Source organism: Budorcas taxicolor, chromosome 4, assembly GCF_023091745.1.
Source record: "Budorcas taxicolor isolate Tak-1 chromosome 4, Takin1.1, whole genome shotgun sequence".
In the NCBI taxonomy this organism is placed as follows: Eukaryota; Metazoa; Chordata; class Mammalia; order Artiodactyla; family Bovidae; genus Budorcas; species Budorcas taxicolor.
In genome coordinates, this window is record NC_068913.1 from 90,132,329 (window position 1) to 90,157,695 (window position 25,367).

Here is a 25,367-nt window from a genome sequence, read left to right on the forward strand (position 1 = left end):
AAGATATTTTGGACACAGAAAATCCTTAATAGGCACATTCACATACTTTTCAAAGGAACTGTTGTCCAAGAATAAGATGAATTGCTTTCTTATTTTCCAGAAAACACTGTTGATATTGACCCTGTATGCATTTTCAATAGGTGAATATTTATACCTTTTACAATATATCAATATAACTTGTTTAAGATTTCAACATTTAGAATTCATGTTTAATTATACTATGGTTTTTAGCTTCTTTTTTAAAATATAAATTTATTTATTTTAATTGGAGGCTAATTACTTTACAGTATTGTAGTGGTTTTGCCATACATTGACATGAATCCACCATGGATGTACATATGTTCCCCATCCTGATCCCCTCCCACCTCCCTCCCCATCCCATCCCTCTGGGTCATCCCAGTGCACCAGCCCCAAGCATCCTGTATCATGCATTGACCCTGGACTGGCGATTCATTTCACATATGATAATATACATGTTTCAATGCCATTCTCCCAAATCATTCCACTCTTGCCCTCTCCCACAGAGTCCAAACGACTGTTCTATACATCTGTGACTCTTTTGCTGTCTCGCATACAGGGTTATCATTACCATTTTTCTAAATTCCATACATATGCGTTAATATACTGTATTGATGGTTTTCTTTCTGGCTTAACTTCACTCTGTATAGTAGGCTCCAATTTCATCCACCTCATTAGAACTGATTCAAATGTATTCTTTTTAATGGCTGAGTAATACTCCATTGTGTATATGTACCACAGCTTTTTTATCCATTCGTCTACTGATGGACATCTAGGTTGCTTCCATGTCCTGGCTGTTACAAACAGTGTTGTGATGAACATTGGGGTACATGTGTCTCTTTCAATTCTGGTTTCCTCGGTATGTATGCCCAGAAGTGGGATTGCTGTGTCATATGGCAGTTCTATTTCCAGTTTTTAAAGGAATTTCCACACTGTTCTCCATAGTGGCTGTACTAGTTTGCATTCCCACCAACAGTGTAAGAGGGTTCCCTTTTCTCCATACCCTCTCCAGCATTTATTGCTTGTAGACTTTTGGATAGCAGACATTCTGACTGGCGTGAAACGGTACCTCATTATGGTTTTGATTTGCATTTCTCTGATAATGAGTGATGTCGAGCATCTTTTCATGTGTTTGTTAGCCATCTGCATGTCTTCTTTTTTTTATATTCTTAAATATGGTTTAATACTCTTCTCCATTTCCATCTGTGTGTCTTCTTTGGAGAAATGTCTGTTTAGGTCTTTGGCCCATTTTTTGATTGGGTCATTTATTTTTCTGGAATTGAGCTGCAGGAGTTGCTTGTATATTTTCAAGATTAATTCTTTGTCAGTTGCTTTATTTGCTATTATTTTCTCCCATTCTGAAGGCTGTCTTTTCACCTTGCTTAGAGTTTCCTTTGTTGTGCAGAAGCTTTTCATTTTAATTAGATCCCATTTGTTTATTTTTGCTTTTATTTCCAATATTCTGGGAGGTGGGTCATAGAGGATCCTGCTGTGATTTATGTCAGAGAGTGTTTTGCCTATGCTCTCCTCTAGGAGTTTTACAGTTTCTGGTCTTACGTTTAGATCTTTAATCCATTTTGAGTTTATTTTTGTGTATGGTGTTAGAAAGTGTTCTAGTTTCATTCTTTTACAAGTGGTTGACCAGTTTTCCCAGCACCAACTTGTTAAAGAGATTGTTTTTTCTCCATTGTATATTCTTGCCTCCTTTGTCAAAAATAAGGTGTCCATAGGTGTGTGGATTTATCTCTGGGCTTTCTATTTTGTTCCATTGATCTATATTTCTGTCTTTGTGCCAGTACCATACTCTCTTGACAACTGTGGCTTTGTAGTAGAGCCTGACGTCAGACAGGTTGATTCTGCCAGTTTCATTCTTCTTTCTCAAGATGGCTTTGGCTATTCGAGGTTTTTTCTATTTCTACACAAATTGTGAAATCATTTGTTCTAGCTCTGTGAAAAATACCGTTGGTAGTTTGATAGGGATTGCATTGAATCTATAGATTGCTTTGGGTAGTATACTCATTTTCACTATACTGATTTTTCCAATCCATGAACAGGGTATATTTCTCCATCTATTAGCGTCCTCTTTGATTTCTTTCACCAGTGTTTTATAGCTTTCTATATATAGGTCTTTTGTTTCTTTAGGTAGATATATTCCTAAGTATTTTATTCTTTTCGTTGCAATGGTGAATGGAATTGTTTCCTTAATTTCTCTTTCTATTTTCTCATTATTAGTGTATAGGAATGCAAGGGATTTCTTTGTGTTGCTTTTATATCCTGAAACTTTATTGTATTTATTGATTAGCTCTAGTAATTTTCTGGTGGAGTCTTTAGGGTTTTCTGTGTAGAGGATCATGCCATCTGCAAATGGTGAGAGTTTTACTTCTTCTTTTCCAATTTGGATTCCTTTTATTTCTTTTTCTGCTCTGATTGCTGTGGCCAAAACTTCCAAAACTCTATTGAATAGTAGTGGTGAGAGTGGTCACCCTTCTCTTGTACCTGACTTTAGGGGAAATGCTTTCAATTTTTCACCACTGAGGATAATGTTTGCTGTGGGTTTGTCATATATAGCCTTTATTATGTTGAGGTATGTTCCATCTATTCCTGCTTTCTGGAGTTGTTTTTTTTTTTAATCATAAATGGATGTTGAATTTTGTCAAAGTCTTTCTCTGCATCTATTGAGATAATCATATGGCTTTTATTTTTTAATTTGTTAATGTGGTGTATCACATTGATTGATTTGTGGATACTGAAGAATCCTTGCATCCCTGGGATAAAGTCCACTTGGTCACGACGTATGATCTTTCTAATGTGTTGTTGAATTCTGATTGTTAGAATTTTGTTAAGGATTTTTGCATCTATGTTAATCAGTGATATTGGCCTGTAGTTTTCTTTTTTTGTGTGTGTGTGGCATCTTTGTCAAGTTTGAGTATTAGGGTGATGGTGGCCTCATAGAATGAGTTTGGAAGTGTACCTTCCTCTGCAATTTTCTGGAAGAGTTTGAGTAGGATAGGTGTTAGCTCTTCTCTAAATTTTTGGTAGAATTCAGCTGTGAAGCCATCTGGACCTGGGCTTTTATTTACTGGAAGATTTCCGATTACAGTTTCAATTTCCGTGCTTGTGATGGGTCTGTTAAGATTTTCTATTTCTTCCTGGTTCAGTTTTGGAAAGTTGTACTTTTCTAAGAATTTGTCCATTTCTTCCACGTTGTCCATTTTATTGGCATATAATTGCTCATAGTAGTCTCTTATGATCCTTTGTATTTCTGTGTTGTCTGTTGTGATCTCTCCATTTTCATTTCTAATTTTATTGATTTGATTTTTCTCCCTTTGTTTCTTGATGTGTCCGGCTAATGGTGTGTCAATTTTATTTATCCTCTCAAAGAACCAGCTTTTGGCTTTGTTGATTTTTGCCATGGTCTCTTTTGTTTCTTTTGCATTTATTTCTGCCCTAATTTTTAAGATTTCTTTCCTTCTACTAACCCTGGGGTTCTTCATTTCTTCCTTTTCTAGTTGCTTTAGGTGTAGAGTTAGGTTATTTATTTGACTTTTTTCTTATTTCTTGAGGTATACCTTTATTGCTATGAATTGCCTGTATGGCTTCCCCTTAGCACTGCTTTTACAGTGTCCCATAGGTTTGGGGTTGTTGTGTTTTCACTTTCATTCATTTTTATGCATATTTTGATTTCTTTTTAGATTTCTTCTGTGATTTGTTGGTTATTCAGCAGCATGTTGTTCAGCCTCCATATGCTGGAATTTTTAATAGGTTTTCTCCTATAATTGAGATCTAATCTTACTGCATTGTGGTCAGAAAAGATGCTTGGAATGATTTCATTTTTCTTTGGATTTACCAAGGCTAGATTTATGACCCAGGATGTGATCTATCCTGGAGAAGGTTCCACGTGCACTTGAGAAAAAGGTGAAATTCATTGTTTTGGGGTGAAATGTCCTATAGCTATCAATTAGGTCTAACTGGTCTATTGTATCATTTAAAGTTTGTGTTTCCTTGTTAATTTTCTGTTTAGTTGATCTATCCATAGGTGTGGGTGGGGTATTAAAGTCTCCCACTATTATTGTGTTATTGTTAATTTACCCTTTCATACTTGTTAGCATTTGTCTTACATATTGTGGTGCTCCAATGTTGGGTGTATATATATTTATAATTGTTATATCTTCTTCTTGGATTGATCCTTTGATCATTATGTAGTGTCCTTCTTTGTCTCTTTTCACAGCCTTTGTTTTAAAGTCTATTTTATCTGATATGAGTATTGCTACTCTTGCTTTCTTTTGGTCTCTATTTGCATGGACTATCTTTTTCCAGCCCTTCACTTTAAGTCTGTATGTGTCCCTTGTTTCAAGGTGGGTCTCTTGTAGACAACATATGTAGGGGTCTTGTTTTGTATTCATTCATCCAGTCTTTGTCTTCTGGTTGGGGCCTTCAACCCTTTTACATTTAAGGTAATTATTCATAAGTATGATCCCATTGCCATTTACTTTATTGTTTTGTGTTCAAGTTTATACACCCTTTCTGTGTTTCCTGTCTAGAGAAGATCCTTTAGCATTTGTTGGAGAGCTGGTTTGATGGTGCTGAATTCTCTCAGCTTTTGCTTGTCTGTAAAGCTTTTGATTTCTCCTTCATGTTTGAATGAGATCCTTGCTGGGTACAGTAATCTAGGCTGTAGGTTATTTTCTTTCATCACTTTAAGTATGTCCTGCCATTCCGTCCTGGCCTGAAGAGTTTCTATTGGAAGATCACCTGTTATCCTATGGGAATCCCCTTGTGTGTTATTTGTTGTTTTTCCCTTGCTGCTTTTAATATTTGTTCTTTGTGTTTGCTTTGTTAATTTGATTAATATGTGTCTTGGGGGTGTTTCACCTTAGGTTGATCCTGTCTGGGACTCTGGGTTTCTTGGACTTGGGTGATTATTTTCTTCCCCATTTTAAGGAAGTTTTCAACTATTATCTCCTCAAGTATTTTCTCATGGCCTTTCTTTTTGTCTTCTTCTTCTGGGACTCCTATGATTCGAATGTTGGGGCATTTAACATTGTTCCAGAGGCCTCTGAGATTGTCCTCATTTCTTTTAATTCGTTTTTCTTTTTTCTCTCTGTTTCATTTATTTCTACCATTCTATCTGCTACCTCACTTATCCTATCTTCTGCCTCTAGTATTCTACTGTTGGTTCCTTCCAGAGTGTTTTTTATCTCATTTATTGCATTATTAATTATATATTGACTCTTTTTTAATTTCTTCTAGATCCTTGTTAAATCTTTCTTGCATCTTCTCAGTCCTTGTCTCCAGGCTCTTTATCTGTAACTCCATTTTGTTTTCAAGATTTTGGATCATTTTCACTATCATTATTCAGAATTCTTTTTCAGGTAGATTCCCTATCTCTTCCTCTTTTGTTTGATTTGGTGGGCATTTATCCTATTCCTTTATCTGCTGGGTATTTCTCTGCCTCTTCATCTTCGGGTGGCCTTTCCATATTCTGGCAGCTTGTGGAGTTCTCTTTATTGTGGAGTTTCCTCACTATGGGTGGGTTGGACGGGTGGCTTGTCAAGGTTTCCAAATTAGGGAAGCTTGTGTCAGTGTTCTGGTGGGTGGAGCTGGATTTCTTCTCTCTGGAGTGCAATGGAGTGTCCAGTAATGAGTTATGAGATGTCAATGACTTTGGAGTGACTTTGGTCAGCCTGTATATTGAAGCTCAGGGCTATGTTCCTGTGTTGGTGGAAATTTGCATGGTATGTCTTGCTCTGGAACCTGTTGGCCCTTGTGTGGTGCTTAGTTTCAATGTAGGTATGAAGGTGTTTGATGAGCTCCTATTGATTAATGTTCCCTGGTGTCAGGAGTTCTCTGGTGTTCTCAAGATTTGGACTTAAGCCTCCTGCCTCTGGTTTTCAGTCTTATTCTTACAGTAGCCTCAAGACTTCTCCATCTATACAGCACTGATGATAAAACATCTAGGTTAAAGATGAAAAGTTTTTCCACAGTGGGGGACACCCAGAGAGGTTCAGTTACATGGAGAAGAGAAGAGGGAGGAGGGAGATAGAAGCAACCAGGAGAAGAAGAGGGGGAATCAAAAGAGGAGAGAGCAAGCTAGGCAGTGATCACTTCCGTATGTGCTCTCCACAGTCTGGACTGCTCAGAGATGTTCACGGAGTTATACAGATAAGAGAAGAGGGAGGATGGAGACAGAGGTGGCCAGGAGGATAAAGGCGGGAATCAAACGGGAGAGACAGATCCAGCCAGTAATCAGTTCCCTAGGTGTTCTCCACAGTCTGGAACACACAAAGAGACTCACAGAGTTGAGTACAGAAGAGAAGGGGGAGGGAGGAGATAGAGGTGACCTGGTGGAGAAAAAGGAGAGTCCAAAGGGGGAGAGAGCAGTCAAGCCAGTAATCTTGCTCTCAAGTAAAAATGGGTACTGAAGATTGGGTTCTTCAGTTTGGTTCAGTCACTCAATCGTCTCCAACTCTTTGAGACCCCATGAATCGCAGCACGCCAGGCCTCCCTGTCCATCACCAACTCCAGAAGTTCACTCAAACTCACGTCCACAAAGTAGGTGATGCCATCCAGCCATTACAGCCTCTGTCGTCCCCTTTTCCTCTTGCCCCCAATCCCTCCCAGCATCAGAGTCTTTTCCAATGAGTCAACTCTTCGCATCAGGTGGCCAAAGTACTGGAGTTTCAGCTTTAGCATCATTTTCTCCGAAGAACACCCAGGGCTGATCTCCTTCAGAATGGACTAGTTGGATCTCCATGCAGTCCAAGGGATTCTCAAGAGTCTTCTCCAACACCACAGTTCAAAGGCATCAATGCTTCAGCACTCAGCTTTCTTCACAGTCCAACTCTCACACCCATTCATGACCACTGGAAAAACCATAGCCTTGACTAGACAGACCTTTATTCCAAAAAGCAAAGATTAAAAATCTAGAGTAGAGGTTGGATTCTCAAAAATACAATATTAAAGATAATTATAAAAATGAAAATTAAAGGAGTAATAGAGGACTTAAAAATTAAAAAAAAATTTTTTTAATTTAAACAATGATAGTAGTAAAAATATATCTAGGACTTTCTCTGGTGTTCTTGTGGACAGTGTGGGGTCAGTTCATTTTCAGATAGTTCCCTGATCCAGCTTACACTTCTCAAGATCTATAGGCCCCTTCCTGTGTAGTTGGTGCTGACTACAGGGTTTTAATCTATTGCACCTGTCACTTCCAAGGCGGTTCCCCCTGTTTTAGCTTCTTCTGTTTGCTGGTCTCTTTGGTGTCTAATTTCTGCCCTGACACAAGGGGGCGGTGGTGGACACTTTTTTGGGCTCACTTGTTCAGTTGTGCTATGAGGAGGGAGGAACACTGCAAACAAGTAACACTAGCGTGTGTGGGGAGTGCTCGCAGAGTCTCGGCCACACTGGGTTTGCCCCTGCTCACAGTGTGTGTGCTTTCCCTGTCTACACTGCTTAGGCTCTAGGTTGCTCTGCCGGGAACTGTCTGAGGCCGGCCCTGGGTTGCATGCACTTCCCAGGTCTAAGTCGCTCAGGTTCAGATACTTGGGTACTCCTCAAAGGCTCAGACTCGGTTGGGCCTGCGTTTTGTGCCCTTCCCAGGTCGGAGCAGCTCAGGTGGCCAGGTGTTTGGTGAGTGTGGTCACTGTGACTTATCGCCTCCTCTGTCCCTGCCACTCGGTTTTCTGGGTGTACAACTGGCACACCTTCTCAGGTGGATGTCGACCATCCAGAACCCCAAGAAGTCTTGGTAGCAACGAAGCCTGCTTGCAGTTTGGTAGATGATGCCTCGCTGGGGCCATGACTGCCCCTTTCTGGCTCTGGTGCCCTCACCTGCTTGTCTCCAGTGGGGGATGGGCCTGTCCATAGCCAGCTAGCCCTAGTCAGTCCTTTGTTCTGTGAGCGGGCCTGGCGGTATCTTAGGTTAGGGCTTTTCATGGGGTAGCTATCCCACAGTCTGGTTTGCTATCTCAAGTTAGTTCCCTCAGATTGCCCTTGGGGCATTCAGGCTGGGTCATTACTCTAAGCAATGCAACCCGCGCCTCCCTGCCCAGCCCCCACTTGCTAGTGGCGGATGACGGCTTCTGTGCTGCTTCTCCACTGGGAGTTACCATTTGGCACGTAATCTGCGGGTTTTAATTATTTATTTATTTTTCCTCCCGGTTATGTTGCCCTCTGAGGTTCCAAGGCTGGCCACAGAGTTGCCAGTGAGAGTGTTTCCTGGTGTTTGGAAACTTCTCTCTTTTTAAAGACTCCCTTCCCAGGACGGATCTCTGTCCCTATTTTGTCTCTTTTTATCTTTTATACTTTTTACTATCTCTTTTCGAAGACAATGGGCTGCTTTTCTGGGTGCCTGATGTCCTCTAACCTGCCTCTTGAGAAACCTATATGCAGGTCAGGAAGCAACAGTTAGAACTGGACATGGAAAAACAGACTGGCTCCAAATAGGAAAAGGAGTACATCAAGGCTGTATATTGTCACCCTGCTTATTTAACTTACATGCAGAGTACATCATGAGAAACGCTGGACTGGAAGAATCACAGGCTGGCATCAAGATTGACGGGAGAAATATCAATAACCTCAGATATGCAGATGACACCACCCTTATGGCAGAAAGTGAACAGGAACTAAAAAGCCTCTTGATGAAAGTGAAAGAGGAGAGTGAAAAAGTTGGCTTAAAGCTCAACATTCAGAAAACGAAGATCATGGTATCCGGTCCCATCACTTCATGGGAAATAGATGGGGAAACAGTGGAAACAGTGTCAGACGTTATTTTTCTGGGCTCCAAAATCACTGCAGATGGTGACTGCATCCATGAAATTAAAAGACGCTTACTCCTTGGAAGAAAAGTTATGACCAACCTAGAGAGCATATTGAAAAGCAGAGACATTATTTTGCCAACAAAGGTCCGTCTAGTCAAGGCTATGGTTTTTCCAGTGGTTATGTATGGATGTGAGAGTTGGACTGTGAAGAAAGCTGAGCACTGAACTGATGCTTTTGAACTGTGGTGTTGGAGAAGACTCTTGAGAGTCCCTTGGAGAGCAAGGAGATCCAACCACTCCATTCTAAAGGACATCAGTCCTGGGTGGTCTTTGGAAGGACTGATGCTAAAGCTGAAACGCCAGTACTTTGGCCAGCTCATGCAAAGAGTTGACTCATTGGAAAAGACTGATGCTGGGAGGGATTGGGGCAGGAGGAGAAGGGGACGACAGAGGTTGAGATTGCTGGATGGCATCACCGACTCGATGGACACGAGTTTGAGTAAACTCTGGGAGTTGGTGATGGACAGGGAGGCCTGGCATGACACGATTCATGGGGTTGCAAAGAGTCTGACACGACTGAGCAACTGAACTGAACTGAACTGAACTGATGTCCTCTGCCAACATTCAGGAGTTGTTTTGTGGAATATACTCAGCATTCAAATGTTCTTCCAATGAATTTAGGGGAGAAAGTCATCTCCCCATCCGATTCCTTTGCCATCTTAGGGCCTCCCCCCTAGCTTCTTAACTATATTACTTTCTGATTATGCCATGGCTCAACAGGACAAGTTTTATTGCATAAAATGAGCATGTATAAATTATATCTCTTTGTTCCACTACAGCAATTAAATAAAATTAGATTTTGGGGACTTCTCTTGAGGAATTGTGTTATTTATTTGACTCTTCTTTTTCTCTTCTTCCTTCTCCAGTCCCACCTTATGGGATGAAGCAGAACTCAGAAAATTATTTTCTTATGGCTAACAAATATCAAATATAGCTTTCTTCATCATTTTGAAAATATTCAGTCTAATTCATTTTTTAAATTTTGTAGTAAAAGATTAATTTTACACTGAATGCTATGTTTCCTTGAAACCAGTGTCTTAAAGTTGATTCTTCATCTATATTACACTGCAGAAATCTGTCATTATATCACAAATTTTTAACCATCAAAACAACTGCCATAAGAGTTTGTTCTATCATTGGGTTTTTAAACTCACTTCAAATGCCAATGAAACATTTATAGCATTCTTATATTAACTTATCATCCTGGCTAATTCTTTCTATTAGGAAGGCACTTGAATTTTCTGGAATTCAAACACACATATTGAAATACACACACACACACACACACACACACACACACATACAAAATTCCCCTTTCCCCCATCACACAATAACATCTCAGAAAATTAAGTCTTTCTTAAACTGACTGGGCAAAGAGTTGTCTTTTCTCATCCAGCAGGTTAAATACTGCAGAACTATTAGATTATCTGGAACTGTTTCTGACCTAAAGACTTTTTAGAAGAAAACTTAAATTTCACTTCAAAAGTAAGTAGTCTTTTCAAGTTTTTGCTGTGTAGCCTGATAGGGAACATGATGTATGGCTTTCTGTGAAAAAAAAAAAAAATTAAAGTTGTATAATGTGCTGTGTTTTTAAAGCTATGTCTTTGACTTTAGGAGGAAAATTTTTCTGCATTTACTTGTGCTTTGTTGGTAATACACAGATTAAGGATTAGCAATATTTTTTAGTCTTGAGGATCTCCAACCTGTGTAAAATTTATCTGGGGGAGAAACTGACAAAGTTGAGACAAAGTGGAAGGAACCAATAATAAGAAATACTGATGATGATAGTAATAATAATGATAGGAATGGGGAAGAAAAAGGAGTTGATGGAATGCCACCCAAAATGCTACTAACTTCTCTTATTGAACCAAGTTTATCACCTTACCTATTTCTGGCCAAGTTATATTTTAAAACATAATAGCTTAATGTGAAATTTTCTAGGAAAAATGTCTTGCTTGAAAGAACCTTTCTTTCCTGAAAACATAAAATTCTGCTTTCAAAGAAGAAACTGATTTGGGGATTTTTCTGCTTTGAGGATATTACACTGGTCTCTTATTTCAGAAGTTTACTCAGAATTCAGTTTGGATTCATTGTTACTTGTTACTGGAGGTAGAAGTCAGCCTTTGGGTTGAAGTGATAAACTAAACAGTTCAGAAAGGGCAGATGCCTTTCTGATATGATTAGTGTATAAGTGCTATGTGGGCAATACATCTGGGAATTGCTGCTTCACTTGGAATTATGCTTTTTATTTTTCATGTTAAAGAATGGTTCCCAAAGTTTTTATGAATATAATTTGTGTGTGTATATATATATATATATATATATATATATATATATATATAATTCCTTTCAGTATCATGAGGCTAGAGGCTGTTTGCTGGGTATGTAACAGTGCCTTTATCATGCTTGGTTGATCTGGGGACTGTGAGGTAATGGAGACTGAGGAGGTCCTAAGGAAAGAAGACATAAAAGGAAACTCATAGATGATAAAAGAGATTTTCTCTTGGCATCGTTTCCCCATTGCCAGTGATAAGAATGTTATCTTTCTGGTACCATAGAGGGCATCTTTCTTATGGAAAATTTTGTGTCCTGCTTTTAGGTAGAAATAGGGAGATCAGAAAGTCTTTACTTGCTGTTTCTCAAGTGTCTTCAGCTCAAAATCATCAATACGCTGAAGGAGCATATTTGAAGATGGCACATCCTCATCTCCTTCAATTCAAACATGCACAGAAATAGAAAAAATTGACCTTCATATCTTCATCACCAGTTTCTACAATTATTAATCCATGGCCAATCTTTTCCACCTGAACTCAAATCTTCTCCTTCCCACCTAGTCACCCTTCCCTAACCCAAATTATTTTGTAGCAGACCTGAACAGGGCATAAAATGACATCTAAAAAACAGCTTAAAAATATTTCAGATATCTAAGGTATTTTACTCTTTATAGGAAATTTCACTACCATTATCTTTATCAAGTTTGTTACTATTTTTCTAACAGATGGAGAATTATGGGGATACAGAGACTGAGTGACTGTCTTTTTGATTCAATCTGATCCCTTCGAACTGTTTGAGCCAGAAACCAAGGAGTCTCAAGTTACCAGCTTCCTTAATCTTCCAAATGCAATTGGTGACCAATCGCTGTTAAGTCTTGTTCTTTCCCCATCATTATCACTCTTCTTTTTTAATGTAAAATTTAAAAGATTTTTTTGATGTGGGCCATTTTTAAAGTGTTTATTGAATTTGTGACCATGTTGCTTCTGTTTAATGTTTTGGCCATGAAGCATGCGGGATTTTAGCTCCCTGACTACGGACTGAACCCTCACCTCTGGCATTGGAAGTGCAGACCACCAGGGAAATCCTCCTATTACTCTTCTAATCTCTAACTTATTTCTACTCCTTTTGTCTTGCCTCTCTCTATTTGTTTATAACATGGTTATAATAATTGTTATGAAACAAATCTGATCATGTCACTACCCTAACAAAACACTAATTTGGAGCAAAGATCCCTGATAGACAACCCAAAGCTCTGTTAGCTTATATTTTACCCCTTCTCCACAATGTCTGAACACTACCAACATTTATACATACAGACATTTGTCCTTATGTAAAATTATGTCCACATTAAAAATTTTTCATATTAAAACTTGAAGGATTTGGCACCATTCCAAACAACTCAAGCCAAATAGCAGATGTTTATTTAGAACAGGATATGACCTTTGACCTTGGCCATAGTTCCACACATCTTGCGTTCTCACTTATTCTGTCACTTATCTAAAGGCTACAATGAGAAATCCTTGGTATGATATGTGAGCCTCCTCATTGCCAACATTATCTTTCTTTCTCATGTCCTCAAATTTCTCCCTACTGGATTATTGAATATATTGCTCCGAACACTATTCCTCTATGTCTAATCCCTGCTTCCGTTCCCAGCTCCCACTCCTACTTGGGTTTGTCCAGCTTGAGCATTTTTCTCTATGTGGAGTCATAGCTCACCTACCCAAAGATCTTTGGTATTTGACTTTCATGGTGCTTTAGACATATCCTAAAGCACTATTGTGCTCTTCACATCCGGCCATCAGTTTCTGCATTCCTAATACCTGTCAACAAGTGTGTGCTATCATCTTTCTCTTCATCTCATCTTCCTTCTTTTTCTTTTCCTCTTCCCTCTCCTTCCCCTCACCCCTCTTCTTCTTCTTTGTTACTACTGCTTGCCACAGTACCTGGCATACTATGGGGGTTCAGTGAATGTTGCATGCATGATTGGCTGATTTTATTATTATCTTTAGGTAATAAGGCCCTGAGTATATTGAGAGGTATTTGGGACAATTAAAACCTCAGCCAGCCCAAATGTACCTTTCCTACTCATATTGCTCTGGAATCATGCAGGTTCTTCTAACTGGGCCTCAGAAATGAATGTTGAGAATCCCTAAGATTCTGCTAGCAGTTTAGGTGGGATTCATTTAAGTCTTTGACTACAAATCTATGATCTGTGATTTTGAGATCTTGCCTTTGTACTTTAGACCTAAAACTGTTCCTTTCTGCCTTCTTTCTTTTCTCTCACTTACATATTAACACCCTAGTCTCTCAACTATCTGTCTATTTGCCCAGAGATATTAAATTTCTCTAGAACTCTTCTCATCTCTGGGACTCAAACCTGCATTCAACTTCAAGTGAGTCTTCTGGCCTTGTGTGCTTTGGATTCTGATCATTACCTTGGCTCCCACAGATACCAGTTGTCTTGCTTTGTGTGAAACAGTGAGATTTGAGGAGGTTATGCTGACAAACATCAAGTGGCCCAAAGGATGAAGGAATTCTCCTTTTCCCCTTAAACTCTGAAGACTTCAAGAAGGTTTTATTCCACAGAATGAGTCTGAAAGATGCAGGTTCTGGATCTGTCACTGGTTTGTTGTTTTTGGGTCAGTTTGGGTAAATGAGTTACTTCATGATACATATAAATATACTAACCTTTCTCTTGAAACCAGTTTGAGAAAACAGACTTGTAGAAATTACAATCTGTTATTCACGTTTGGTGATTAGAATGAGATTCCCAGGGCTACCGTAATGAATTGCCAAGGACTTGGTGGCTTACAGCAATAGAAATTTATTATCTCACGGTTCTGAAGGATAGCAATTCTAAATCAAGGTGTCAGAAGGGCCATTTTCCCTCTCAAAACTCCAGAAAATAGCCTTTCCTTGGTTTTGCTTAGCTTCTGTTGGCTCCTGGAAATCCTTGGCATTCCTTGGTCCATAACTGCATTATTTCAGTCACACAGCCTTCTTCCCTGTATCTCTCTATTTTTGTGTCCTTTCTTCTTCTTATTTAAGTATCAGTCACTGGATTTAGGTTCAACTCTAAATCCAAGATGATATCAGCTTAATATCTTTATTTTTATCTGCAAAGACTCTGTTTTCTAGTAAGGTCACATTCTGAGGTTTGGGGTGGAAGTGTATTTGGGTTGTGGGAGGGGCATGTTAAGCCCAGTAGAGTACCAGCCTTCTTTCAATGTCAACAACTTTATTAGTTTTTAAATTTTAGATTCACGATTTTCAAGGATAGAAGTGTCTATTTTTTTTTTTTTTAACAATCTGCTCTCTTTCATTATTTCTTCATAAGGAAGACACAAATGTCTATTCTTTTTCGAAGACTTCTGCAGGTAGAATTCATCCTAATAGTCTCATTCTGTCCCACGTTTTCCTTATATAAAATGACCATGTGAAAACTAGGTTTGAATGTTAATTATTTCAATAAGCCTAACTTAGTTCTTCACTGAGATATAGGGACATCCAATCCTTTCTTTATTCCATGTACTTGTTTCACTAGCTACCATTCAGGCATTTGTGTTGGTAATTGGTAGTTGAAAGGAATTAGTTTTTCCTCCACCATTATTTTAGGTGAAGATTATCTAGGTCCTAAATAAGGAAGTTTAGAAGGGCTTAAACTGAAAATCTTTAGTTCCTTTACATGTTCTAAACATTAAGGGGGAAAAATTCATTATCTTCAAAGAATGAGACTATAACAATTCCTAGGATTTTATTTTATTCTGTTAATGATGTCCCCTTTAGAGTAATTCCTTTTATAGCAATGGGGATAAGTGGATAATTTGCTATGGTAAGGTCACAAGTTTGTGGGAAAAAGTGGTACAATTCTCATTGTACCTGTATATAGTAGTATGCTACTAATCTAATTAAAATAGACATTCTAGTTTCCTCCTACAAATGTAGCATATTTAAATATGCCTTCTTATAGGTAATTTTTGCAGATACCAAGTGTTAAATAACACATAGCTTAATTTCTTATCCTTGACTATTTTATTTTACCACAAAATATACCCCAACATTTCGTACTGTGACAATAAGAATGACACTACAATCTCAATTATCAAAGGCTATAAGACAATAAAGTTCATATGTTGCTTTTATTAAGCAAGACCAGAACCAGTCCTTTCAGTGGAAGATATAATCTCATAAGATATTTTATCAACTGTAAACATGATTGGACATTACTTTGACATATAGTAGAGTGAGCTTTCCTGGTGACTCAGATGGAAAAGCATCTGCCTGCAACGCGGGAGACCTGGGTTTGATCCCTTTGTTGGGAAGATACCCTGGAGAAGAAAATGGCAACTCACTCCAGTACTCTTGCCTGGAAAATCCCATGGATGGAGGAGCATGGTAAGCTGCAGTCCATAGGGTTGCAAAGAGTTGGACACCACTGAGGGTCTTCACTTTCACTTTCTTTGACATATGGTGGAGCATCATTCTAAATAGCACTTCAACTTACCCTTCAGTGGGAGGTTTTGTTTGATTTAATAGTTTCAAGCAAACTTTAGAGTTATTACCTCTGGTAGAAGTGATTTTTGCCTCCTCCTCCCTTAAAAAGCAAATATATATATATATATATAACCTAAAAATTCTCTGAGGTTGTTTTCACTTTTTTTGGCAGACCACTATAAAGTGGTCTTTCAGGAAATAACAAACAAGCTTAAGAGGCTCAAATTGGAATTTATTTTTACTTAACAGTCTTTTGCTAAGGCATTGCTTGATATAGCATTCTTCACAACTAGGAAAGCACAAGGAAAAATAGCTTCATTCACTTCTCTGTAGATTCAATAATGATTGGAAAGATGAGAAAATTGTTAGCTATTATAGGTTTTGTATCATGCATAAGAGAAAATGATTTTATGGATTCAAACACAGGAGTCTTCCATTTTCAAACATTGAATTAAATTCCCTGCACTTGAAGTTGAGAACTTGGTAAAGCTTCCAGTCTCTTATGCAGAAATGAGTATAACAATATATTCTACATTTCTTTTTTTCTTTTTTCAGTTACAGATGAAGCAACTTGCAAAACATTGCTAAAACAAGAAGCAAGAAGAATAATATTTAAATTCATATCATCATTATACATTTTTATCCATCAAAGTGGCTTCATTCCATACTTTCTCTTCTGTGTTTATTTCTTACATCAAATATTAGATAAACCAAAGTGTGTAGAAGAAAAAGAGTGCTTTTCAAATCTTTACTCTTTGCGGTAGGAATGCTAAGGCACCAGTATATCTCTTTTAAGAACTTTGTTGGATCCAATGAAGCACCCCAGGCAGTGTTCACCTTCCTTCTGATTCCATGTTGTTTGGCTTTGGACTTTACAGCACCCCCTCTCATTCCAAATATTCCTTTCCTATGGGCCTGGAATGCCCCAACTGACCGTTGTGGTAAAATATTTGACATGCCTCCAGATCTGAGCCTCTTCTCTTTAGTAGGAAACACCCAAAAAAATGTTACAGGACAACTTATTACATTATTTTATGCTGATAGGCTTGGCTACTATCCTCACATAAATGAAAGAACAGGTGTCCATAAGAATGGTGGAATCCCTCAGGTGGGTTCCTTAAAAAAACATTTGGACAAAGCTGAAAAAGACATTACCTATTACATGCCAATCAACAACGTGGGCTTGGCAGTCATTGACTGGGAAAACTGGAGGCCTACCTGGGTAAGAAACTGGAAACCTAAACATGTTTACAAGAATGAGTCTATTGAGTTGGTTCTGCAGCAAAATACACAACTTCCTTTGGAAGAGGCTGCCAAGAGAGCGAAAGCGGATTTTGAAAAGGCAGCAAAGAATTTCATGCAAGAGACTTTAAAATTGGGCAAGTTACTTTGGCCAAAACGCTTATGGGGTTATTATCTTTTTCCTGATTGTTACAATTATCCTTATAACCAACCTAGTTACAATGGAAATTGCTTTGATGAAGAGAAAAGAAGAAATGATGCACTCAACTAGTTGTGGAAGGAAAGCACTGCCCTTTACCCCTCTGTTTATTTGAATACCAAGCTAAAATCTTCTCCACAAGCTGCCCTCTTTGTTCGTAATCGTGTTCAGGAAGCCATTCGGATGTCTAAAATTGCCAGTGTTGAAAGTCCACTTCCGGTTTTTGTATACACTCGTCCAGTTTTTACCGATATGTCTTTGAAATTCCTTTCTCAGGTAAGAAAATCAAGGAGAGAAGGCTATGGAATATTGTCCGCATTTAGTGGCATTTAGTGGAACTGAACATCATTTCTGAAAGGAGTGAAATTTAGGTTTAATAACCTTTAAGCTTCCCTGGTGGCTCAAACAGTAAAGAATCTGCCTGCAATGCAGGAGACCCAAGTTTGATCCCTGATCCGGAGAAGGGAATGGCAATGCACTTAAGTATTCTTGCCTGGAGTATCCCATGGACTGTAGCCTGCCAGGCTCCTCTGTCCATGAGGTCTGAGAGTCAGACACAACTAAGCCATTAACACGTTCGCTTTCACTTTTCAACCTTTAGGAATATGCACTCAGGTAGTTCTGCCTCATTATATGGATGTAAAATAAATAAGACTATATTTCATTTTAATGTGATCATATAATGTCTTAGCAACCATGGAGGATTTCATAATATAGATTATGTATTAATTCAGCTCTTTTTATTTTTTATTTTACAGACCTGCTCTCTTGTCAGAGTAATTAAATAATAGCAGAAAATCTGAATTTTTGTTATAGTAAGACAGTGGTGGCTTAAAAGATAGAAATGAATAGTGGAGAAATATTTACATAATTTTTGTAGGATCAGCATTCTTGGCTTTGGTGTTACCATCCAACATATAACACTTCACTTTATTCCTTGCTGTTAACTCTTCACCTTTGCCAGGATGACCTTGTGAATACAATTGGTGAGAGCATTGCTCTAGGTGCTTCTGGAATTATAATGTGGAGAAGCTTCAACTTAAGCCTAACTAGGGTAAGTTGAAATGGTAGGAAATAGATGAAAATATTTTTGGTTTTAATGTTTTTCAGGGTTTCTGTGGGATTGAATGATAAAATAAACATGATCTTTGGCACAAAGTAGTAGGTGCTCAATTAATAGCGGCTAAATCAAACTATCATTTGTGTGGTTGTATTGTAAGGCTGTTTTCCAGTGAAGAAACAGAAGTTTGATGAGATAAATTGAAAATGCCTAGGCTACATGACTAAGAAGTAGCAAAAACAGGACTACAGTCTTGATTTCCTTATGTGGTCTGTGGTGTTTTTTTTACTCTATCATGTTGTGTTGTTTCTCAGAAGGGCTCAACTAGCCCATATGCATTCCCTCATGCTTCTGTTCATCCAATTACTGTTTATTGAGCACTTATTCATTTATTTAGTCATTAAATGACAGTTTATTTCATGGGCCAGCAACTAGTGGGGGGAAGCTAGGAGTTACTTAGTTTCTGAAAATTTTATTGAATTGTTCAAAGCTTCCCTAAGGGGGAGGGAAAGGAATCCTTCTTTATTTTCCACAGATTATATTTAATAGAGTCTATTTTAAGTGAAATCTTCACTAAAAAATGTTTTATTAGGAAAAATGTTTATTTTGTTCTATCTATAATGAATTGTATTACTTTTCTCCTAATACATTTTCTTCAAAAAGCTTTTAACTATCACAACCGAATCCTTTTCTCTCTTCCTTTATTTTCATCTTTTTTAAAACAATTTTCTGTGTCAGGTTTTAATCTTTCACCTCTTCAATATTCTTGACTCAAAGCATGAGTAGAGCAGTTACATGGGCACTGCTGAGTTGGAGCCAAACTTTTACTTCTCTAATCAGTGTGGGAATACTAGTGATGCAGGTGCCATGGTGTCTAATAAAGCTCTTGGCCCAGAGGTTTTATCCTAGGAGGTGCAGAGAACAAACTTTATGCTCTAAAGACCAGAAGATATCTTTTGATATCTTGTCCTTCAGATAGACTAGCCATATTTTCCCTTCCTTTATAAAGATATTTGGCTTTGTGAAATTCTTGCAAGGTTATCTGAGCCCACAAACCCATTTGGTAGATTCTACTGCCTCTGGTTTGATCACCAATTAAGGGAAGTAATAGAAACTAAGTTCAGATAAAGGTATATGTCCCTTTTGCAACATCTTTTAAGTCAGAAAATTATTTAAGAATTATAATTCTCCTAAGAATATGCCTAACTTTTATTAGTTGTTTTCTCAAATCTATAAACCTCTTTCTCAAGGATCCTAATAATTCAATGATGGAACAATTTATAAATTCCCTATACTACTTCCTTTTTTTAAAGATTAAGAACTCCTTCTTTTTAAAATTAAGAACTTTGATGAGGAATAAATGAGGCATTCTCCAATTAGTAGGATGGCATGGCAAACTATTTAATTGTCACATTTGTTTTGTTTTTAATTGCACTTTAATCTTAGATTCACACTTTCTACTATGACTCTCAAATCACCTCCAGTATTATTTACACAGGGACAGTCCTTCAGATTTAATATAATGATTTTCTACTGGATTGAAATAACACTGCCTTGAAATTGTTCCCCATGGACTTTATGCTGCACATATCTGCTACTTTTCCAAGTTTATCATTTTGAATGTTAATTCTGGCATTACTTTGCTTTTTCCTATGTCATTGGAAATCAATAGAATCATGGATTGCTTGTGTTTCCTCTGATTCACTGACAACTTGAGAAACTGGTAATTGTAGGTTTACTTGCAATGACTGGAATTGACTTAAAACAATGGCTATTGAATGTAGGCAAACCATTCCTTCCATTCCATCTTAGTAGATCCAATGCTGTGACTGGGCCAGCTTCTCCTGGTCCCAATTCATGAGACCTGATAAATATTCAGAAATTTTGTGAACTGTTTGTTAAACACAATCATTATTGAACATTAAATTATGAAAGCCTAGAATAAAATTATGTTAAAAACAAAAGTAATAAATACTAAAAATGCATCAATTATTTATTTTCCTATTATTTATACTTTTAGGGTTATTTACATCTATTGTACCTGTATAACTGGAAATGGTATTATATAGTGATGTGTACTTCACACCATACTTCCATACAGTGTAATGGTGGGGTACCTGATTCCTAATTCTGCACTCAGTGGTGTCAGGTTGGTAGCTTAAAATGGGCCATGGTAGGAGTATTTACACCATGGGTCTTGAGAAACGCTATAAAATAGATTTTTTTCTCTTAGAGAGCCAGGTTTAGATCTTTCCAAAGACTACATCTTGAGTAGGCTAACGATTCTCCAACATTCTAATTCTTTTTCTCCTCTTCTTGTCTAGTTCTTGTCTCTGTACCCAACTGCAATATCATCTGATCTTGGAATAAATTCTTATATATTCTTGACACTCGTGATACTATGTTGAATAATACTGATAAAGTCCTTGCCTTTGTGAAGCTTGGAGGAATAGAAGCAATACAAAACAGCAAAAATATTTTATGTGATAAGTTCTATGCAGAAAATTGAAATAGTTGTGAGCAACTGGACAAGAAAGGTGTCTGAGAAGGATCTTATCTAATTAAAACTGCAATCTGAATGACAAGATGTAGTCAGCTATGTTAAAAATGAGGGGAAAGAGAATTCTAGACAGAGGGGAGAGTAAGTGCAGTTTGAAATGGACCTGCCACACTTGAGAAACAACTAGTACCTGCTGCGCCTGTGAAACAACAAGGCCAAGTGGGTGAAGGGGCTTGTACAAGAGGAAGGAGGGGTTTCACCCCAGCAGGCAGTATACAAGTGAATTGTAGTCTAAACGCTTTGTAAATCTACTGGAGAATTAAGAAGAGATTTTCTATTGCTGCCATAAAAATAACAACAAACAGTGGTTTAAACAGCAGAAAATTATTATCTTACAATTCAGTACTTCAGAAGTCCAACATGGACCTTAATACACTAAAATCAAGATATCAGCAGGATTACGTTCCTTTCTATGGAAGGACCTTCATTTGCTTGTTTGGATTGCTGGCAGAATTCATTTCCTCATGTTTGTAGCATCAAGATCTTTATTTTCTGACTGGCTATGGTTACGGCTATTTCCAGCTTCTAAAGGTCACTGTATTCTTTAGTTTTTTGTCTTCTCAATCTACATTTAAAGCCAGAAATGCCAGGTTGAGTGTCCCTTACCTTTGTATTTGTCCTCCTTCTCCTGGCTCATTTTAAAAATCCAAATATAAAAAGTTTCTACATTTTTAAGGACTCGTGGTTAGATTGAGCCCATCAGATGGTTTAGGATATTCTCCCATCTCCTCCTGTCTAAGTACTAAGCAGGCCCGACCCTGCTGAGCTTCCAAGATTAGACGAGATCAGTCATGTTCAGGGTGGTTTGGCTGTAGACTCTCCCCATCTCAAGATCCACAACCTTAATCATATCTGGAAAGCGCCTTTCACCATGTAAAGTAAAACAGCCACAGGTTCCATGGAACTGGAGAATGAATATCGTTGGAAGTCTCTTATTCTACCTACCATTGATGGCATCATTTCAAGAAGGTAACAAGATATAGATTCAAGTGGAAGCTGCCAAGGTTCCTCAACTTGCCTGCCAACCTACCACAAACAAACACTTCCTTTGATCTAATGAAGGACGAGCATGACCAATTCACTCAATGGAACTGTTGATCATGAAAGAAAGAAACTACCTTCCATGTTCTGAAAAGGACAGGTTTCCAGTTTTAGAAAATATCAGTTTCAAGATGAATCATTTTAGTGACTCATACTCCACCAAATAAGTATATCTGCAAAAGACCTGTCATGGTTCAACCATACTTGAATTATACATCAGTTCAGTTCAGTTGCTCAGTCGTGTCCAACTCTTTGCGACCCCATGAATCGCAGCACGCCAGGCCTCCCTGTCCATCACCAAATCCCGGAGTTCACTCAGACTCATGTCCATCGAGTCCGTGATGCCATCCAGCCATCTCATCCTCGGTCGTCCCCTTCTCCTCCTGCCCCCAATCCCTCCCAGCATCAAAGTCCTTTCCAATGAGTCAACTCTTCGCATGAGGTGGCCAAAGTACTGGAGTTTCAGCTTTAGCATCATTCCTTCCAAAGAAATCGCAGGGTTGATCTCCTTCAGAATGGACTGGTTGGATCTCCTTGCAGTCCAAGGGACTCTCAAGAGTCTTCTCCAACACCACAGTTCAAAAGCATCAATTCTTCGGCACTCAGCCTTCTTCACAGTCCAACTCTCACATCCATATATGACTACTGGAAAAACCATAGCCTTGACTAGATGGACCTTAGTCGGCAAAGTAATGTCTCTGCTTTTGAATATGCTATCCAGGTTGGTCATAACTTTTCTTCCAAGGAATAAGCATCTTTTAATTTCATGGATGCAGTCACCATCTGCAGTGATTTTGGAGCCCAAAAATATAAAGTCTGACACTGTTTCCACTGTTTCCCCAGTGATGGGACCGGATACCATGATCTTCGTTTTCTGAATGTTGAGCTTTAAACCAACTTTTTCGCTCTCCTCTTTCACTTTCATCAAGAGGCTTTTTAGCTCCTCTTCACTTTCTGCCATAAGGGTGGTGTCATCTGCATATCTGAGGTTATTGATATTTCTCCCAGCAATCTTGATTCCAGCTTGTGTTTCTTCCAGTCCAGCATTTCTCATGATGTACTCTGCATAGAAGTTAAATAAGAAGGGCGACAATATACATAACACTTAATATATACTCAGTTGAGAGCTTCCTTGTTGGCCAAGTGGTAAAGAATCTGCCTGTAATGCAGGAGACATGGGAGACATGTGTTTGATACCTGGGTTGGGAAGATCCCTTGGAGAAGGGAATGGCAACCCACTCCATTATTCTTGTTTGGAAAATCCCGTGGTCAGAGGAGCCTGGAGGGCTACAGTTCATGTGGCCACAAACAATGGAACACAACTTAGCTACTAACAACAAAAAACTCAGTTGAACCTGTTTAGTTGTTTTGAGCTACCAGTTTAGAAACCACTCTTCACAATGCCCAAACATGTCTGACAAATGTGATATTTATCACATTTATTTGTACTTTATATTGTTTATACTTTGAGAGGTAATCAATGATATCTTGGGCTCTGTGCTTAGCCGTTTTACATACATTGCATCCTTTCATCTTCACAAAAACTCATGAGGTAAGTGTTATAATTATCTGTATTTTGCTGAGTCATAGCCAGCTTAATTACTTTCTACAAGGTCACCCAGAAAGGAAACTAAGAACGGTTAAGGGATTCCCAAGCTCACACAGCTAGCTATTCATGGATCTGTGACTCCAAACTGGGCAGAAGGACTCCAGACCCCATGCTCTAGTCCCTCCACCCACACTTCCATCCCTGTTAGTGTAGGAATTGCTGAGGAAGCCCAAGGCTGGGTATATTAAACTTCAACTGGTTAATTATTTAGTGACATGAAATAGCATGTGAAACTTACAAATGTTACAAAGAACAGTTGGAATTGTTTGGCTTATTAAAGTAAAGAAAGATAAAAACATTTCCTACTCTTACTGAGTCTGGTTTTTATGTGTATGCTTCTTTAGAAATTGTTTGGCCTTCCCTGGTGGCTCAGATGATAGGGAATTTGCATAATGCAGGAGACCTGGGTTCAATTCCTGGGTTGGGAAGATCCCCTGGAGGAGGAAATGGCAACCCATGCTAGTATTCTTGCCTCGAGAATTCCATGAAAAAAATTGCTTAAGATAGTGAATTAATTCACATATGAACTCACTTGGATCTTAACAGTCTGATCTTCTTATGGTTTTACAGCAATCTTGCATGAACCTAGACAATTACTTGAATACTATACTGAATCCTTATATAATCAACGTCACTCTAGCAGCCAAAATGTGTAGCCAAGTGTTTTGCCACGAGAAAGGAGTGTGTACAAGGAAAGACTGGAATTCAACGGACTATCTTCACCTGAACCCAATGAATTTTGCTATTCAAAGACAGAGATGTGGAAAATACACCATACATGGGAAACCCACACTTGAAGACCTGCTACAATTTTCTGAAAGTTTTTATTAAAGTTGTTATGCCAACATCCATTGTAAAAAAGAGATATAAAAAACATTCGTACTATTAATGTATGTTTTGCTGAAGATATTTGTATAGAAGCTTCTCTAAACTCAGACCACAGTGAGTACTCTTCTAGCCAGAAAGAGATATCTTCTACCACTTTTAGCCCTGTCTCATCCTCCACACCAACTGCCAAAGTGTCTGCACGTGTTCCTGGGAAAGATCATGTGCCCCTCAAAATCAGGCTTTCAGAGGAAGCCCTCTCCAACACCACCCAAAGGGGCCATAAGAGTGTTGACTGGAAAAATACATTCCATCAGTTATACATTCAAAACATTAAAAATGAAACAAACTATTAAAATATAAACTCAGTGATTATTAGGTTTCCTATCTGCATGTTTTATGTTTTGATTTTTTTTACATTATAATAATTTATAACTTCACGACTGAGTGACTTCCCTTTCACTTTTCACTTTCACACATTGGAGAAGGAAATGGCAACCCACTCCAGTATTCTTGCCTAGAAAATCCCAGGGACGGCAGAGTCTGGTGGGCTGCTGTCTATGGGGTCGCACAGAGTTGGACACGACTGAAGCGACTTAGCAGCAGCAGCAGCAGCAGTAGCAGCAATGATTTTTAGGCAAATGATGATACCTATATATTTGAAGTTTTACATTTGAAATGTGAATCAAAACTCATGGCCAAGATAGTATTTTAATTTTTTGAGCAAAGATTGCATTTTCATGATCAAATTTAACTTGAAGTTAGTACTGATTGATAAACAAAAAATTGTGATCAGCATCTTTTATATTCTAAATCATAGGGCAGTGTTATTACTAAATCCATTGATGCTACATTTTACTTTTGAAAGTCAAAGTAGCCTCTTGATAATTAAGATAGCATAGAATTTTCTTTGTAAGATGATACCCATTTTTTAAAATTGCCAAGTTCAGTTCAGTTCAGTTCGGTTAAGTCACTCAGTTGTGTCCGACTCTTTGCGACCCCATGAATTGGAGCACACCAGGCCTCCCTGTCCATCACCAACTCCCGGAGTTCACTCAAACTCGTGTCCATCGAGTCAGTGATGCCATCCAGCCATCCCATCCTCTGTTTCCCCCTCTTCTCCTGCCCCTAATCCCTCCCAGCATCAAAGTCCTTTCCAATGAGTCAACTCTTCGCATGAGGTGGCCAAAGTACTGGCATTAGTTTACATTTATTTAAAAATT

At 38.3% G+C, this 25,367-nt stretch overlaps 1 protein-coding gene across 1 annotated transcript; it reads left to right on the forward strand.

Moving 5' to 3' along the window:
- The first annotated feature begins 16,374 nt into the window (after window positions 1–16,374).
- On the forward strand, window positions 16,375–24,500 carry LOC128046946 (hyaluronidase PH-20-like). The gene is given in 4 exon segments (XM_052639136.1): window positions 16,375–17,325; window positions 18,014–18,103; window positions 23,890–24,178; window positions 24,181–24,500. Coding segments are annotated over 4 exon segments (1,650 nt in total).
- Window positions 24,501–25,367: the final 867 nt, after the last annotated feature.